This window comes from Rhodnius prolixus, unplaced genomic scaffold (genome assembly GCF_049639745.1).
Source record: "Rhodnius prolixus isolate KJV_2025 unplaced genomic scaffold, Rpr scaffold_13, whole genome shotgun sequence".
Classification (NCBI taxonomy): Eukaryota; Metazoa; Arthropoda; class Insecta; order Hemiptera; family Reduviidae; genus Rhodnius; species Rhodnius prolixus.
The window spans coordinates 4,745,826-4,764,205 of NW_027411583.1; the positions used below are offsets into that span (position 1 = coordinate 4,745,826).

Genomic DNA, 18,380 nt, shown 5'->3' on the forward strand with positions numbered 1-18,380 from the left:
CACAATGCATATTAGCTTCGCAGGTTTCTTCTCTAACCGCTCGGCTACCGTGGCGCCTCCATTAAATAAAATACAAGGCCTAAGACCGGGAATCGAACCCAGTACCACAATGCATATTAGCTTCGCAGGTTTCTTCTCTAACCGCTCGGCTACCGTGCCGCCTTATTCTCTTTATATTCTACTCTAAACTTTTATTCTGCAACGGAAGCGAAATATAAATTATTACTTGTTCATTGCGGGCTTAATACTTTCCTCCTTCTACTCTCAATCCATTCAGGACAGGCTTAAATCAAACCTAGCCGTAGCATTGTTTTCCTCTGTAGCAGCATTTTAATATAAATTTTTGTTATGTCCTAAAGGTGGTTAGAATTAAATTCCAAAGTTGATGGAAAGTCTTCAACAAGAAGTACCATTTTATTGTAGGGATTATTTATTACTTTGAAAATTCCTTCAAATGTTTTCTTTGAATTTTCTATTCTCGTATTCTACAAAAAAAAAATTTTAAGAAATTATTTCATAACAATTTGATTCAAAGTTCTCCCACTAAAGTTCCGTGTCAGAATAATGTACGACTCTGCGTGCTTTTCTTTATTTTTATTTTATTTATCTATTCATTTTTTTTAATTTTTTCTTCGATAATTTATTTTGGGCATTTTGAGTTGTCATAAGTCAACAACTCAAGATCGGTAGTATGAGAAAAAAGATTCTTTAACATCTTATTTTAGTAAGTTTTGTTTAAAAAATTATTTCATTTAACTTGTGAAAAAGATAAAAAATTCTGCCCAGTCTTGTTAGTAAAAAAAAAAGACAAATACTTCAAGAAACGGACCGTGAATTCATGTAACAGATTTATTACGCCCAGTGCTCTTCGTCTTGCACTGTGTAAACTCGGACATTGTGTGCGTAAAGTTAGGATGTTTGAACGCTACAGTGTTCATCTTGAAAGTATGTATATATATCTTAAGACTGGAGATTTTATTTATTTATATGTGATTTGCGTTTCAGCTAAAATATTATTGTAAGGAGCCCAATTCTTATTTCAAAATAAATCTCTAGTTTTGTCTCTTGATATTATTTATGATTCGTTCACTTCGTGTTAAGTTTTATCGTTTTGGAAAAAATAGAGATTTAGTCCTAATCTCAACTTTTTTTCAAAAGAGAATGAAAAAATGCTTTCCTGAGAGAAATATTACTGACTTTCTAAAATTGTACCAAAGAAATGCTGCAAGCTTTTCTTAGAATTCACTGGTATCATGATTGAATGATCTCTAGGTCAGCTTTTCCAGTTGTATTTCCGGATAAGAGCCCGCTATTTCCGCTTGGGAACCCAGTACACTTTTATATCATTCAGCTAATCCCTTCCATAGTAATACATATCAATTACAAATTTTCTTTTGTGCTAGAAAGTTTTAAGCATAAGTGGGTTTGTTTAAGCCCTCGTCTGTTTAGCTTGCATAAATAAACGGGAAAAAATAGTTATTTAAGTTGAACTTTGGTCGAAAGCTTGTGGAGAGAGTGAGAAATAGGAGTAGCAATCCCACAGGCATCCGATATTTCCATGCGCACTCCATTTCGAGTGTTCCTCCATTCGAAATACTTCCTTTTAAAAGTAACCCTTGACACTAGACTTAGAAGAACAGAACTAAACAGACGCTATCGACTACTTAAAAGACTCTTAGACGATATAAAGGATTCAATCTCTTCAATCTGAAATACTTGGAACTATTGTAAATGCTCCATTTTATGTCTCCCAACCTGGGACTATACACACTGACCTTAACCATTTCTTTTATCACACAAGCCGCTAAAACACGATACAGAAAACTCCACTTCAGCCTGCAATCTCATATAAATCCTCTAACTCAAAATCTTTCTTCTAGAACTCTTCCTGACAACCCGGACAAGACGCCTTAAGAGACAGTGTCCTCGTGAACTCCTCTCAAGTTACCACTGAGTAACTTCTCCACTCGTTTGCTTCATTTGATTCTCTGTTTCTTACGAGTACTTAAAGCGCCAACACTAATTAAATTTAAAAAATAAATTATTATTTAATAAATAAATTCATTAACTAATTCATAATCGGGAAGTGTTCAGTATGTCAGTCACTTTTAGGCGAGTATATTTATACAATACAGTTTTATTAGTGCTTATCAATAGATTAAATGAAACTTTTGTGGAGATAGACTAGAATTAGTCTTTATGTGTGATTTAGGTAAGGTATCTTCAGCGCTTTCTGTTCGCTATTATAGTTGCAGTTCTTGATACTGGAGCGATAAGTGTAGCTTGTCCACAGCTTACACTACAGGAACAAATAAACTTGTCTAACCTTGTTGTTAATTTTTTTTCTTGGTGCCTATTTTCATTTTAAATTACTAATATTTAGATTCAGTTGTTATATTTTGAGTAAAAGATGATTCGCTTTGAAGTTTTGAAGGGAGAAAGGTTAACCATTTCGTCTGTTTTACATTTCCAAAATTCTTTTTCTTTTTTTTTCAAAATAAATAGAAAAGAACCAATCAGAAAACGTGAATGAACTCTGTAACTGTAAGTCAGCGTTTCCCAACCTTTTTTGGCTCGTACATCATGCTAAATTGTACCACTTCGTAAAAATGATTGTATTTCGTGAAATTTGTTATTCCAAGTGTGTTATTATATTTTTTTTTTTTTTTTTTTTTTTTTTTTGGCGCATCAACAGCTGAGGTCATTAGCGCCCGGAGCTTTTTCCAGTGCACTGCCGGCCTCCGGACAGTGTTCTCTCGTTACAGACAACACTGACCATCACCGGACAGTGAGCTGTAAGAAGCTCCTAGGAAGAGAAAATCTAAGGGTCAGCTGCTGGATTCGAACCCGGGACCTCCGCGTGGGAGTCCAGTATGCTAACCTCATAGCTAATCCCTTCCCTGTTCCGTTATTATTATCTTTATTTGTTTAGAGATACCAATGTATCCGTTACAAAGGAGTTCAAGTTCATGATCTCTTTTTAACTTCGTAAAGTGTAAGATCTTTGTTTTAAAACTTTTTTAAATAATTAAAAAATGCGTTCAAATTTTTCTCATCAAGATTACAGATTAATTTACAAAGTTCTTCTCTAGGATTATTACATTTGTGCCCAAATCTTCTAAAGTAATTTCTTTTAGGCATTAAACTACCTCTGCAAGTACCAATTAAATTTAATGTTGCTTGGATAGAGCTTACTCATTATCTCTTTAAGCAGATTTTTACGTAGTTATCATTTAAGTTCTGTCACATGATAATTCTATTAAATTTTGTTTATTGATAATGACGTAGCTTTTCCTAAATTTTCTTTATAGAAGGGGTTTGAAATCCAATTATCATTTGTGCTTTCGGGTTTTGGAAAGTACTCCATGAAAGACAATTTTAAACCTGTTAAATGTGCTATTATATTTTCTCGTATATCTTGGAGACAGACTAACCTTATTAATTGTACATATTAACAACTTTACAGGATAATATTATTAATTAAAATAATTTTTATGAATTACCGGAAAAAACGTTTCTTTAAGATTTAATTTTTTATGTCCGCCATCATTGATTATTTTTCGCATCCCACCAACCATCAACTCGCGTACCACAGGTTGGGAAACGCTGGTGTAAGTGATTAAAAGGAGCATTTAATTGACCAACATCATGAAAGAATTGAAATCTCCCATTTATTAAAATGAGAAATATAGAGTAGGTGTTGGAGGATGGCATTCCCACTAGCTCTTGTAGATTGTAAAGTGAGTGGCCATTAGCCTAATTTATATGATCTAAAATCTAAAAGATCTACCATTTGGTTTAATATCTGAAGTATAGTTAGTGAATATGTGGTGATAAGTTAAAAAAGACAGGAATAACGTTTAGGAAAGACTCCTGAAGAAGTAGCTAATCCGTTTCTCGCTCTTGTTTAGCAGCCTTTAAAAATTTGGAGCGGCTAAAATGGTAAGATCACAAGGTGTTGTGTGTTTAGTATAACCTTACTGTTACAGCACCATCTCTTGCAATAGACAGTGCTTCCCAACCTTTTTCTGGTCGTGGCATATTAGTCAGATACCAAACAGAAAAACGGCACACTGGAACTGAAATGCTCTCATTTCATTTTAAAATGACGTATTATGCTCAATTAGTGCTGTAATAGCAACACTATTACAATCCTACAAAAAATACAAGTTTTCGTGGCAGGCTGTAACATTAATAACAAACCCAATCATTCACCCGTCTATACCGTTCTCTGTCAATACAATTAACTACATGTATACAGTAGCAATGAATCTTATGTCAAAGAAATTCTTTATTTTAATGAAATTCTTTATTGATGTCAAGAAGTGCCTGAAATTCGTGTAAATCCGTAACTAAAAGAAAGTGATAAAAAGCCCCTCTAAATGAGATTAAAGTTACAAAAACTAAACAGTCAATAAAGAAGAACGAAAGCTATGACATATTTTACTAATTTAGTCAATAGTGACTAGTCAAGCGACCAACAGGTGTGTTAATGAGACGACTGGCTTTGCAAGGACCGTCAAAGTGTTTCAATTTGAGCGTTAACCTCAGTTGACAAGCACACTCTAAGTCGTAACACCCTCTGTGTTTCGTTTTGATCAGTGTCATTGCTGAGAATGCCTTCTCCCACAGGTAAGTATTGTTGAAAGAAAGCAGTATTCCGATTGCCTTACTATCTCTACCAATGTGTATTCTTTTTCAACCATAATCCAGAACTCTACTAAATTCATTTCCAGATACTTCAATCGCAGTGTACTGTCAGCTGCAACGTCAATAATCTGTTCATTTTCCATTAATTGTAGGCCAGACATATCAACTTGGCTATGAAATGGGTTACTGATCCAATCTTTGTCAAAAAGAGTTATACTTGGAAAGTATTGTTGCAACTTCTCATCCAACAATGTGATAAATCAATAACTATGTCATGTAACACAACTGCACCAGGATCAACTTCAACAGCACGAAGAAACATAGCTACTGAATTAGTTGCTTCTATTTCATGTGACCCACATTCGAAGTTTCTGACGAAATGCGCATAGTTTCGTCAGTAACAGAGATTATATTTGATTCATTGCCCGGCATACTCGAATTCAGTGCATTTAACACTTCAAAAATGTCAACGCAGTTAGCTAAGCTAATTAGCCAATTGGCTGCACCAGATGGAATCACTCAACAATTGAGTTCTTTCTTTCAGCTCGTACACTCTCGAAAGAACTTTTCTTTTGGATAGCCATCTTACATCTGTGTGCATCAAAAGTATATAATGGTCTGCCCCTATTTCCTTGCATAACTCTGCACTTGACTAATAAAATAATAGGAGCAACTTGTTGACGTTGCAGCTGACAGTACACTGCGATTGAAGTTTCTGGAAATGAATTTAGTAAGCGAGGTTTGTTTTGTGTAGAAACCAATGGTATATCCGCATCATTTTATATTTTATTTCATTATAGGAGTATGAGGTTATACTATTTTAATTAATTCTAATGCAACGGAATTATAATTTTATAACTATTTTCAATTTTTTGCGACGGCACACATCTACCGTAGCCGTGGCACAGTTGTGTGCCGCGTTAAGTTCCAATAATAAAGACTTGGTCAATTGAACTTAAAACCAAGTGGCTAAAGTGGCTTCTCCTTTCCTTCCCTTTACTCTTTTCTTTCAAAATGATGTTTTTAGCAAAACTATAAATTTTGCAAATTTAGATTTCAATTAGATCGTGAAAAACTCGTTCTACGTTTGTTCCTGACTAGGCTTATTCTTATATTTAACATTTAAACTTCCCATTAATGCAGGTGACTTCGTTTGTAATTACATTTTATAGTTGATCCTGTAAAACATCAATTTCCATGAAGATTGTTATAATTAAAATAGTGGGGAGCTACGTAGGCATAGTTTGAACTATCTGACTTCTTATATACATACACTCTCAGTAAGTGAAAAAAAAAATAGATTCCCTTCACTCCCGGCAGAGTGCTCTAGAATGTGATCTACTGGAGAGAACTGGAAAAGCGATTAGAGGCTGAATCCTCCAAGAAAAGAGATGGTTGGAGGAAGTGGACCAACTTCTAGATAGGGAGCAATATAATCTTAATGCATGTGCACCTTTTCTCTTAAGTCTTTTCGCGAATAATAATTTTATAGCGGTGACTCATCTACTTTACATGAGACAGCGGTTTTACTTGAGTCAGTAAGAAGCGGTCGTCGGAAGTCCTTAACCTAAATCTTGCCCTTCTTATTCAGATCTAGTTTTCTTTTTCTCAACTGTCTTGTGTCACTTTCAGCCACATTCCGTTGGCCGTTTTATAGTTTATTGTCTGTTAGTTTTGTGCTTTCTATTTTTCTGGTTTGCTATTCTCAGTTTCCACTAGAAGGGGTACTGCCGTCCTTCAGGACGATTGAATTGAAAATAGCCAATAGTAGAAATGCTATTGCGTTCCACATCCTCCTAGCTACTTACAATGTGAAAAACTATATCTGCGATTTTTGTAGTTCAAGTAGGGCACAAAAACACTCGGGTTACGTCAATACAAGAGCCATGAACAAGTGATTTGTATCGATAGTGATGAGTAAACTAGTGCCGATAATGAAGGGTTACCCTAGAAGGATAGGGAGGCATTTATCCGATAACTCAATCTGCTCACAGCATGCTTCTTACTCACACAAAAAAGTAAAATATGGAACTCTTATCAAAATTTATTAAAGAAAAATAAATATTACATTCAACCAAAACGGATTTATTTTTATTTCTTTAAGAAGTGGCTTACGACAATCTTAGCTTTCGTAGTCTTTTTCTTTCTACGTATGGATTGTGTGTTCCACACAAGTAGAAGTGCAATGGTATTGCCACTAATCCGGCCAATGTTATCGTAATCGCATCGCTAACTGTAGTCATCGACATTGAGAACTCTCTCTGCAACGGTGGTAGCTCTCTAGATATTCTACGGTAGGTGTTCACGTAAGAAGCGCCGGCAAGAAGGCCCACCCAAAATATGCATGCCGCACAAACCAGTATATAATAAAGATAGCCGTAAAGGATTTCAAAAAAGATCACTAAGGCGTTTATTATCTGTAAAAGTGCTAACAACCATAAATTGTTAACTACAATGCAGTTCATAGAGGAGCGGGCAATGAATACTCCAAGAAGAAAGATACTCATGAACCAACGATAGTCGGTTTTGCATGAAGCATAAGCGTTGTCCGGATAATACAGTATCTCGCAAAAGGTTGGACATATTAAGTATTCAAAGAAAAATTCTAAACTATATGGAGCCATGTACTCAAGAAAAATTCTTTTCAAAATTTTCAGTTTTCCTGTAGTCGTATGTACATCCTCGACAGTGGGTATTTCCTCTTCGATCTGTTCCAGTGTTGCCTCTTCTAGTGTTGAAAAACGTATATTCGATTTCTTGATGTACGGATGTTTAACCAAAACCCAGAATGTGGTGGCCATCACCATTGGCCATATTGTCATGATTAATAAGGTATCCTTGACACCGACATTTACCTTTCTCAACAGCGAGTAGAGAAAAGCTCCAACTATGCCGGCTGCGCCAGTACCACTCGACCACGTTGAGAGCACGTTTTTCGAAGAGAAGAATACCGTATATGCCAGTAATGTACTTTCTCCTAGGCCTCTTGCAAATGATATAATTATCAAACCAAATATTGCCATCCAATGACCTTGAGTACTTCCATAGCCCAGAGCAGCCGATAGGAAACCCAACGTCGTCATAATCTCCGCAATAATCAGTCTGACGTGTACCATAAAAGGCAGGAATGGCGCAATGATCTTCACTATTATGGACGGAGCTATGTTTGCCACGACTATGGCACCGGTCCCAATCTCATTGCACACTCTGTTGTAATAAGTTTCATTAGAAAGATCTTCACGACTACATTCACGGGATAATTTACTTCCAGTAATTTCTAATAACATATCTTCCGCGGCCGTTATCATTACAATGTTTCCCACATTATTACAAAAGCCAAATATCCAAAAAGCCACTAATAATTTAAACGCCTCGAGTTTGGGCACTTGTTCACGCTTTTTTAAACCATAATCAGTTTGCGGAGCGTAGACGCTATGAATTTTATACTGCAGTGATGAGTAGGTAAATTCTACAGTTGACCGCTTTTCGCTTTCGGTTTCTGATATTTTCTGATATTCTGCTACGCTCTTAGCCTTTTTATCACCCTTAAGTTCGCTACTCCTTGTTTCTACCTCACTATCTGCCCTGCTCTTGCTCTCTTTCTCACTTTTAGGCCAGTCACTGCTTGTAATTGATTCCTTTTTGTTACTACCTTTTCCGAAAATACTTTTTCTTATACTGTTTACTTTATTATCCACCCTAGGTTTGATACTTCCTGTTTCTATCTCACTATCTGCCCTGCTCTTGCTCTCTTTCTCACTTTTAGGCCAGTCACTACTTGTAATTGATTCCTTTTTGTTACTACCTCTTCCGAAAATACTTTCTCTTATACTGTTTACTTTATTATCCACCCTAGGTTTGATACTTCCTGTTTCTATCTCACTATCTGCCCTGCCCTTGCCCTCTTTCTCAGTTTTACGTCTGTCAATACTTGTACTAGGTTCCTTTTGGTTGCTAGTACTTCCGAAAATACTTTCTCTTATACTCTTCACTTTATTATCACCCCTAGGTTTGATACTTCCTGTTTCTATCTCACTATCTGCCCTGCCCTTGCCCTCTTTCTCACTTTTACGTCTGTCAATACTTGTACTAGGTTCCTTTTGGTTGCTAGTACTTCCGAAAATACTTTCTCTTATACTCTTCACTTTATTATCACCCCTAGTTTCGATACTTCCTGTTTCTATCTCACTATCTGCCATGCCCTTGCCCTCTTTCTCACTTTTACGTCTGTCAATACTTGTACTAGGTTCCTTTTTGTTACTACCTCTTCCGAAAATACTTTCTCTTATACTGTTTACTTTATTATCACCCCTAGGTTCGATACTTCCGGTTTCTATCTCACTATCTGCCCTGTCCTTGCCCTCTTTCTCATTTTTACGTCTGTCAATACTTGTACTAGGTTCCTTTTTGTTACTACCTCTTCCAAAAATACTTTCTCTTATACTCTTTACTTTATTATCACCCCTAGGTTTGATACTTCCTGTTTCTATCTCACTATCTACCCCGCCCTTGCCCTCTTTCTCACTTTTACGTCTGTCAATACTTGTACTAGGTTCCTTTTTGTTACTACTACTTCCGAAAGTACTTTTTCTTGAGCTCTTTACTTTGTTATCACCCCTTGGTTCGCTGCTACTTGTTTCTATCTCACTATCTACCCTACTCTTGCCCTCTTTCTCATTTGTTTTGTTGGTACTACTTCCGAAAATACTTTCCCATATACCCCTGGCTTTACTATCACTCTTAAGTTCTCTACTCCTTGTTTCCATCTCACTATCTGCTGTCTTCATTGCCTTTTTATCGCTCTTACGTATGTTACTACCTCTTTCTATCTCACTGTCTGCCCTGCTCTTGCTCTCTTCCCCATTTTGACGCCCGTCATTACTTGTACTAGGTTCTTTTTTGTTACTACTACTTCCAAAAATCCTTTCTCTTATACTCTTTACTTTATTATCACCCTTGGGTTCGCTATGACTTGTTCCTTTTTGACTATCTGCTGTACTAACATTTACTTTACTTTTACTTTCGTTAGACGGGCGTCTAGAAGACATATTTCATTAGAGCTCTTGGGTTTTACTTTTTATGCTCTTGCTAAAGCTGTAACAACAAATACTTAAAAAACAATATGATTCTTCCAGCTTTCCTACATCTAAATTTTGTATTAGTGCTAATTTTGTCGAATGATTTCTATAAAATATGAATGTGAGTTAATCTCAAAATCGTATAATATGAAATTCAAAAAAGCTCAAACTTAATTTACGTTTATGTTCTACCATAAAATACGACTTTAAAGCAACTAAATAAGTCTTTTAACTGTTTTCTTAAGATTTAATAAATACATTCTCGAAAATGATTTTTGATTCAAAGAAGAGGATCTGATGGTAATTACCCCCCACTTAGATTTATAATTTTCATTTAAATTAATTTTCCTGTTAAAGTCTATTTAGGTGGGAGTTTCGGAAGTGCATTATACCTTTTAGTGCATTAGACGGTCGTGGAACTAAGATTATTGATGTGCATTCAATTATCTGGCAAAATTTCAAATTATTATAGATGAACATAGAGGAGAAAATCATCTCCAAACTTTGTTGAATAGAATTTTACTTTTTCTAGCGAGACCAGAGATTATGAAATTGTTTACGTTTTTCTTAAAGAAACTTTCTAAGAGGCATGAGAACATCTTCTTTTTACGACGTTTTAGATGATTTAGTTTTTGTTTTTTTATTTTCATCCCTAATTTCTAACTTGGTTTTTATCCAGACTGTGTGATCGTGATCACATAAGAATTACTTTATTCTTTGGTAAAGCTTTGTGAAGAAGTGAGGTGGGTAGTTTTGGGCATAGGCCTTTAGGTATGTGGTGAGTGGTCGCCATAATATTTAGTTTAAACAACAATTTAAATAACTAAATTGCCGTAAGAAATCCTTTATAAGGATTCACAACAGATTTTAGAAGTTTGAGATATTCTCCCAGATCTCTGTATAAGGAAAAATTTTTAGAAGATGTTATATTTTTATTCAGATCGCTCTGCTAAGTCTGCTAGAGCCTTTTATTTCCTTTTCTCATAACATTGTACCCAGAATCCTTCGAATCACTCTAAAACTCCATATCCTGCCTTCAATATTCCAAGTTTTGGAAATCAATAAATTGGTGTCTTCGAATCAACTATCATTTCATAACCTTTTTACAGACTTGGGGGAATTTCTTAATATGGACGGCAGATATACTGTTTTACTTAAAATGAATAATTTTTAGGCATTACAGCAGTTACAGCCATTTCTTGGAATTCTAACTGCTGGTTATTTTCAATAGATTTTTTCAGTTTAAAATTGCAACGGAACAATCTCTTTTTTTTAAATTATTTTTTGAAAAATAATTGGAATAAATAACATAATATTGAAAAGCTAAAGGTAAATTTGGGGTAATGAGTGTTCCTCGTAGTGGTATCCCAGGTAATTGGTATTCCATGGGAGAATTTGAAGAGAACTGCGAGAAGGAGAGTTCATCTCTATCTTTTAGGAAGCGGTTTACTGACTACAGTGGTGAGAAGAGTTATAAGAGGGGATGCAAGAGATTAAAAATCATTGAGAAAACAGTTGAGCAAGGATGTGATGTCAGAGGACGCTAGAGGTGTGGAGCATGTTTGAAGGTTGAGGAATGAATGATAGTGATGGCGCAATGGCAGGAGCGTAGCTCATTGAAGTGGAATGGTTACCGGTTGTCTTGAAAGGACGATGATTGTGGGCGTCGATCAGTGCTGTTGATTCGATCCCTTAGTTGCAATAGTTCCCTTTAAGTTCAGCAGCCATTAAAGTTGGCCGAGTGCTCTTGAAGACAGTGCACGCATGTGGGAAGCGTTTCTCATGACTTCTTCGACTCCTCTGTGGAATGCAAACCTGCACACTTTACACATCTTGTGAAGTGGTTGCAGTAGGTCCTGATGGCATCTTTTGCACTGAGCAATGTCCTCCCTTTAGTGCGGTTCTTCCACTCTGATTCTTGGTAATATTGTAATTAATAGTACAAGATGTTTGTCATGGCTCATGGTCTACATAGAAGAGAGGTAGGGATTGCTTAGAGGTTGTAACTATAGAGAATGTTTATTTTATTTCTTACTTTAAAGCCAACTTCTTGTATTTCTTCTTTAATGGTGGATATAGGAGTAGTGAGGTGTTGATTTCTAATCACAACACGTCGTGGTTTATCCTGTTTTTATTTCTTTCCTTCAAAAAGTTTATTATTTTCCTGTAGTCGTCAGAGACGTTGATTTACAGAGAGATTGTTTGCTGCCTATGACTTCGGCAATGGTTAGGCAAAGCCTTTGTATGTTAGTAACGTTCTTACTGTAAATAGTGGGAGGTTTTGTATGAGTTGGCCGATTGTTTGCGACTATTTCCATCTCATCCTCTAGCACATGAGTGGTAAAGATTTCGCATTGATTAGAATAACTGAAGCCAATTTGCAAGTTTTTGAATAGAAATGGATACTTCTAATGTGGATATATTAGACTGTTTTTTCTGTGTTGAAGAGAAAGATTGGTTCTCTGAATTAATGTTATCGGTTGAGTATTAATAATAAATGTTTGTTTAGAAACTAAAAACACTGAACTGAAAAAACTTATTTAAACCGTTCAAAATTTAGTTAAAAAAAATACTTTTAACCGTCAAAATAAGCACGTAAAGACAGAGCAAAAATTGCTACATGTAAACACTTTGCTTTTGCAAAATATATCTCGGAAATGTTTTATTTCTATCTAATATATGTATTTGTAATAAAAATTAAAATGAAACTTTAGGTACCTCTTTTTGTGTGGGTTTTATAGCCAATATATTCTTTTGTTGAGTGGAATTATTCCAAATAATGGAATGGTTCACAGACAATACAAACTACTACAATTATTATTTTTAACATAAATTTACATCATTTCATGGCTGTCAAAGAATGTTATCAGCACGGTACGGAAATCTGTGGACATGTGTTCTTACATGTGATTTTTTATAAAAAAAAAATAGGAAATGTGACCCACGACTATCTGTTTATTTACTAGTAATGATGGAAAATATGGTTTACATTAGTTTTTTTTGTTAACTAATTTTTTATTGGCCAGATATTAATTGGAATGCTCTTTCATTAATTAATATATGCGCTTAAAAATAGAACTTTAGAGTTTGGCCATTACAGCTGGTGTCGCATTAAAATATATCTATTTATTAATAAATTCCCCGTTTGAAATAATATTACTGCTGGATTTGCGGTTGGCAATTTTAATTAATTTTGACAACATCTCAAACATCGAGATTACGTAATTGATAAAATTAACCAATTAAATTGTCAAAAGCAGATGTTCTAAGAATAATGGCAGTAATTGGTGAACAGAAATATGAATTTTTCATGCTTCTTTTTGAAAAAACAAAAACAGAAATAAAATAAAATCAGATAATTCCAGTGGTGCTTTTTCTTCTTTTTATAGGCAAAAAAAAGTAATGATTTTAGAAGAAAAAAATTAAAGCGACGTCACTCAAGAACAGTGGAAAATATGAAGTTGGTCAAATACGTCATTGAACTCCAATGTAGACGTACATTACTTACTGGTTCACCCTATACACAGTGGGTCACAAAAATATTCATACACCTAGCTTAATTTTCTAGCTTAATCTAAGTATTGAACTAAGTATTGATAGCTACTTGTTCAGCGGTATCTTCCCATGATTTTTTAAAATTTGTTATGAGTTTTTCTCTGAAAAAACATCTCAATTTTCGAATTTACCGCTCCAAAGAAGACAATTTTTCATTAGAGTTTATATCCGGAGATTGTGGAGGGGTGACAAGTTGTTTCCGGGCATTATAAAGCAGCCATTCCGGGCAGGGATCGTTATCCTATTGAAGGAAGTATGTGCTTTCGATCCCCAATTTACCAGCACTTTTGCTTATATAATGGCGGAATTGGTCCGCGTACCTTTCAGCGTTAAGAGTTCCATCGATGACGACAAGTTCTCCTACCCCCGCAGCACTCTTGCAGCCCCATACCATCACACAGCCTCCTCCTTGCTGTACAATTTTTATTATCTTTTTTGCTTTTTTAGTACCCTATTACGTCTTTTCCAAACAAACCTTCGACCATCGGACCCAAAAATATTGTATTAGCTCTCATCAGAATAGATTATACTTTTCCAAAATTCCAGCTGCTTATTGGCAACCTTTCGAGCGAAATCCAGTCTCTTCATCCTATTCATTTCACTAATGAATGTATTCTTTCCCGCTGCAAATAGGCGATTTCGGATGTCTGTGGCATAACAAGGGTCCCTGAAGATGACATGAGGCTTTCCAATAATTGGCGTGCACTTATCATGGGATTGTTGGAAACTTGCCGCACCAGATTGCGCGTTCCTCTCCCAGAAACTTTTCTTGGCCTCCCAGAACGTTTTGCGTTATCAGTAGAACTTGTCTTAAACTTTTTAATTATTTCCTGGACGGTCGCATGAGCTAATGTAAGTTTCCTCCTTATATGGCGATAACTAAGCCCTTTCTGAAATAACGCCTCAATTTTATCATTCTTCGCGGAATTTAATTCGGCTGATTTTCACCCTATCTCAATCAATAGATAATAAGTACTAATATTTATCCTAATATGAGCATCCTAATATCAATTTGGACTCTAGCCCCCTAGCCACAAAATATGTACTCAAGCTAAAGACTCAAAATAAAGCTTAAATTCATAACCATCAGCTCTATGAATCCTTATTTAGCATACAATAAATTATTTTTCTGCTTTTTAATCAATTCTTTATGTTTATAAAAGAAAATGAGAGAATTAAATTCATAGTTACTATCTTCGATTTCAGTGCTGAACAAGTAGTCATCCTAGAAACAAAAGTTCAGTAGATAAAGTAAGAAAACTTAGTGTATGAATACTTTTTTGACCCATATATAGTAAGTGTACACTGGCCAGGAATTACTTATTCAGATAGTTGGAGAACTTAACTGGTTTTTGTGTTCAGCCCTTCCTATTCAGATCTAGTTTTCTTTTTTCTCAACTGTCTTGTGTCACTTTCAGCCACATTCCGTTGGCCGTTTTATAGTTTATTGTCTGTTAGTTTTGTGCTTTCTATTTTTCTGGTTTGCTATTCTCAGTTTCCACTAGAAGGGGTGCTGCCGTCCTTCAGGACGATTGAATTGAAAATAGCCAATAGTAGAAATGCTATTGCGTTCCACATCCTCCTAGCTACTTACAATGTGAAAAACTATATCTGCGATTTTTGGAGTTCAAGTAGGGCATAAAAACACTCGGAATACGTCAAATACAAGAGCCATGAACAAGTGATTTGTATCGACAGTGATGAGTAAACTAGTGCCGATAATGAAGGGTTCCCCTAGAAGGATAGGGAGGCATTTATCCGATAACTCCATCTGCTCACAGCATGCTTCTTACTCACACAAAAAAGTAAAATATGGAACTCTTATCAAAATTTATTAAAGAAAAATAAATATTACATTCAACAAAAACGGATTTATTTTTATTTCTTTAAGAAGTGGCTTACGACAATCTTAGCTTTCGTAGTCTTTTTCTTTCTACGTATGGATTGTGTGTACCACACAAGTAGAAGTGCAATGGTATTGCCACTAATCCGGCCAATGTTGTCATAATCGCATCGCTAACTGTAGTCATCGACATTGAGAACTCTCTCTGCAACGGTGGTAGCTCTCTAGATATTCTACGGTAGGTGTTCACGTAAGAAGCGCCGGCAACAAGGCCCACCCAAAATATGCATGCCGCACAAACCAGTATATAATAAAGATAGCCGTAAAGGATTTCAAAAAAGATCACTAAGGCGTTTATTATCTGTAAAAGTGCTAACAACCATAAATTGTTAACTACAATGCAGTTCACAGAGGAGCGGGCAATGAATACTCCAAGCAGAAAGATACTCATGAACCAACTAAAGTCGGTTTTGCATGAAACATAAGCGTTGTCCGGATAATACAGCATCTCGTAAAAGGTTGGACATATTAAGTATTCAAAGAAAAATGCTAAACTATATGGAGTCATATACTCAAGAAAAATCCTTTTCAAAATTTTCAGTTTTCCTATAGTCGTATGTACATCCTCGACAGTGGGTATTTCCTCTTCGATCTGTTCCCGTGTTGCCTCTTCTAGTGTTGAAAAACGTATATTCGATTTCTTGATGTACGGATGTTTAACCAAAACCCAGAATGTGGTGGCCATCACCATTGGCCATATTGTCATGATTAATAAGGTATCCTTGACACCGACATTTACCTTTCTCAACAGCGAGTAGAGAAAAGCTCCAACTATGCCGGCTGCGCCAGTACCACTCGACCACGTTGAGAGCACGTTTTTCGAAGAGAAGAATACCGAATATGCCAGTAATGTACTTTCTCCTAGGCCTCTTGCAAATGATATAATTATCACACCAAATATTGCCATCCAATGACCTTGAGTACTTCCATAGCCCAGAGCAGCCGTTAGGAAACCCAACGTCGTCATAATCTCCGCAATAATCAGTCTGACGTGTACCATAAAAGGCAGGAATGGCGCAATGATCTTCACTATTATGGACGGAGCTATGTTTGCCACGACTATGGCACCGGTCCCAATCTCATTGCACACTCTGTTGTAATAAGTTTCATTAGAAAGATCTTCACGACTACATTCACGGGATAAATTTCTTCCAGTAATTTCTGATAACATATCTTCCGCGGCCGTCATCATTACAATGTTTCCCACATGATTACAAAAGCCAAATATCCAAAAAGCCACTAATAATTTAAACGCCTCGAGTTTAGGCACTTGTTCACGCTTTTTTAAACCATAATCAGTTTGCGGAGCGTAGACGCTATGAATTTTATACTGCAGTGATGAGTAGGTAAATTCTATAGTTGACCGCTTTTCGCTTTCTGTTTCTGATATTCTCTGATGTTCTGCTACGCTCTTAGCCTTTTTATCACCCTTAAGTTCGCTACTCCTTGTTTCCATCTCACTATCTGCTGTCTTCATTGCCTTTTTATCGCTCTTACGTATGTTACTACGTTTTTCTATCTCACTAACTGCCCTGCTCTTGCTCTCTTCCCCATTTTGACGCCCGTCATTACTTGTACTAGATTCTTTTTTGATGCTACTATTTCCAAAAATCCTTTCTCTTATACTCTTTACTTTATTATCACCCGTGGGTTCGCTATGACTTGTTCCTTTTTGACTATCTGCTGTACTAACATTTACTTTACTTTTACTTTCGTTAGACGGGCGTCTAGAAGACATATTTCATTAGAGCTCTTGGGTTTTACTTTTTATGTTCTTGCTAAAGCTGTAACAACAAATACTTAAAAAACAATATGATTCTTCCAGCTTTCCTACATCTAAATTTCGTATTAGTGCTATTTTTGTCGAATGATTTCTATAAAATATGAATGTGAGTTAATCTCAAAATCGTATAGTATGAAATTCAAAAAAGCTCAAACTTAATTTACGTTTATGTTCTACCATAAAATACGACTTTAAAGCAACTAAATAAGTCTCTTAACCGTTTTCTTAAGATTTAATAAATACATTCTCGAAAATGATTTTTGATTCAAAGAAGAGGATCTGATGGTAATTACCCCCCACTTAGATTTATAATTTTCATTTAAATTAATTTTCCTGTTAAAGTCTATTTAGGAGGGAGTTTCGGAAGTGCATTATACCTTTTAGTGCATTAGATGGTCGTGGAACTAAGATTATTGATGTGCATTCAATTATCTGGCAAAATTTCAAATTATTATAGATGAACATAGAGGAGAAAATCATCTCCAAACTTTGTTGAATAGAATTTTACTTTTTCTAGCGAGACCAGAGATTATGAAATTGTTTACGTTTTTCTTCAAGAAACTTTCTAAGAGGCATGAGAACATCTTCTTTTTAGGACGTTTTAGATGATTTAGTTTTTGTTTTTTTATTTTCATCCCTAATTACTAACTTGGTTTTTATCCAGACTGTGTGATCACATAAGAATTACTTTATTCTTTGGTAAAGCTTTGTGAAGAAGTGAGGTGGGTAGTTTTGGGCATAGGCCTTTAGGTATGTGGAGAGTGGTCGCCATAATATTTAGTTTAAACAACAATTTAAATAACTAAATTGCCGTAAGAAATCCTTTATAAGGATTCACAACAGATTTTAGAAGTTTGAGATATTCTCCCAGATCTCTGTATAAGGAAAAATTTTTAGAAGATGTTATATTTTTCTTCAGATCATTTCTTGGAATTCTAGCTGCTGGTTATTTTCAATTGATTTTTTCAGTTTAAAATTGCAACGGAACAATCTCGGAAAGTTTTTATTTCTATCTAATATATGTATTTGTAATAAAAATTAAAATGAAACTTTAGGTACCTCTTTTTGTGTGGGTTTTAAAGCCAATATGTTCTTTTTTTGAGTGGAATTATTCCAAATAATGGAATGGTTCACAGACTATACAAACTACTACAATTATTATTTTTAACATAAATTTACATCATTTCATGGCTGTCAAAGAATGTTATCAGCACGGTACGGAAATCTGTGGACATGTGTTCTTACATGTGATTTTTTATAAAAAAAAAATAGGAAATGTGACCCACGACTATCTGTTTATTTACTAGTAATGATGAAAAATATGGTTTACATTAGTTTTTTTTGTTAACTAATTTTTTATTGGCCAGATATTAATTGGAATGCTCTTTCATTAATTAATATAGTCGTTTTG

At 35.3% G+C, this 18,380-nt stretch overlaps 3 protein-coding genes across 8 annotated transcripts in view; 1 reads left to right on the top strand and 2 right to left on the bottom strand.

Moving 5' to 3' along the window:
• The window catches only part of dally (division abnormally delayed protein), a 442,796-nt gene that overhangs the window by 359,104 nt on the left and 65,312 nt on the right, over positions 1-18,380 (top strand). The gene's annotated exons all lie outside the window — the stretch shown is intronic.
• LOC141447971 (uncharacterized) lies at positions 6,685-12,675 on the bottom strand. Its single transcript, XM_074115956.1, has 2 exons — positions 12,447-12,675; positions 6,685-9,744 (listed from the first exon to the last, which is right to left on the bottom strand). The coding sequence occupies exon 2, from the start codon at positions 9,696-9,698 to the stop codon at positions 6,762-6,764; it is 2,937 nt and encodes a 978-aa protein (XP_073972057.1). The 5' UTR covers positions 9,699-9,744; positions 12,447-12,675; the 3' UTR covers positions 6,685-6,761.
• Positions 15,108-18,189, bottom strand: LOC141447972 (battenin-like). Of its 2 annotated transcripts, none has more exons than XM_074115957.1 (2): positions 18,029-18,189; positions 15,108-16,970 (listed from the first exon to the last, which is right to left on the bottom strand). In XM_074115957.1, exon 2 carries the CDS (start codon positions 16,922-16,924, stop codon positions 15,182-15,184), a length of 1,743 nt encoding a protein of 580 aa, XP_073972058.1. In that variant the 5' UTR covers positions 16,925-16,970; positions 18,029-18,189; the 3' UTR covers positions 15,108-15,181. The 2 variants fall into 2 exon arrangements, with proteins under 2 accessions (XP_073972058.1, XP_073972059.1); XM_074115958.1 differs by having other exon boundaries at positions 15,108-16,985.